The sequence below is a fragment of the Phaethon lepturus genome, unplaced genomic scaffold, assembly GCF_000687285.1.
Source record: "Phaethon lepturus isolate BGI_N335 unplaced genomic scaffold, ASM68728v1 scaffold35881, whole genome shotgun sequence".
Lineage (NCBI taxonomy): Eukaryota > Metazoa > Chordata > Aves > Phaethontiformes > Phaethontidae > Phaethon > Phaethon lepturus.
The window spans coordinates 1,087-1,765 of NW_010516145.1; the positions used below are offsets into that span (position 1 = coordinate 1,087).

General features: G+C 61.3%; 1 protein-coding gene across 1 annotated transcript in view; it reads right to left on the reverse strand.

The window, feature by feature from the left end:
* The window catches only part of KIAA1045 (KIAA1045 ortholog), a gene marked incomplete at both ends in the record, with an annotated part of 1,483 nt that extends 1,082 nt beyond the window's left edge, over positions 1–401 (reverse strand). Inside the window, one exon of the mRNA XM_010295979.1 lies at positions 198–401. Coding sequence (XP_010294281.1) covers positions 198–401 — 204 coding nt within the window. The remainder of the gene's footprint in view (positions 1–197) is intronic.
* Positions 402–679: the final 278 nt, after the last annotated feature.

A 679-nucleotide genomic window follows, 5' to 3' on the forward strand; every position in this document is an offset into this window, starting at 1 on the left:
GGGGCTGGCTGCCAGGGTGGGGAGGTGGTGAAAGGCGACTGTCCCCTGTCTTCTGGTGTCTCCCCATCAGGCCAAGGTGGGTAGCAGGAGCCAGGGAGCAGCAGGTCCCCCATTGCCCCCAGACCAGGCTGCGATGTGGGACCCTGCTCGTGTCCACAAGGGGCACAGCTCCGGTGTCCCCTACCCCAGGCACTCACACAGTAGTAACAGCTCCAGCCTGTCTTGGTGTGTACCCTTTCCATCATCTCCGTGGCACTGTTGTTCTGCAGGTAGCCCATGCGGCACAGGCAACCATCGTGGTACACCCGACTGCAGACGTGGCAGGGGAAGAGGCTCTCAGCCGTCCACACCTCACAGATCTCACACATCTCATCGTTGAGGACCTGGCGAGCAATGGGCAGCTGCTCAGAGAGGCAATGTGGGCAGGGAGCTGGCTTCTCAAGGTGGGGGTCAGGGCAGCACTTCACAGGTGGGGATGGATGTTGGGGGTCAGAGGGGATGGGAGGGTGGGTTTGTGTGGGTCTGGCATAGGGAATAGGTGGGTGGTGGGGTTGTAAAGGGCATGTCTGACTTGCTGGCCAGTTAGGGTGAGGAGGATGGATGGGTCAGGCTGTAGGGTTGGTGGGGCTGTGGGGTTGTAGGTTCTCTGGAGTGCAGCATGGTAGGTGTGGATGGGGGG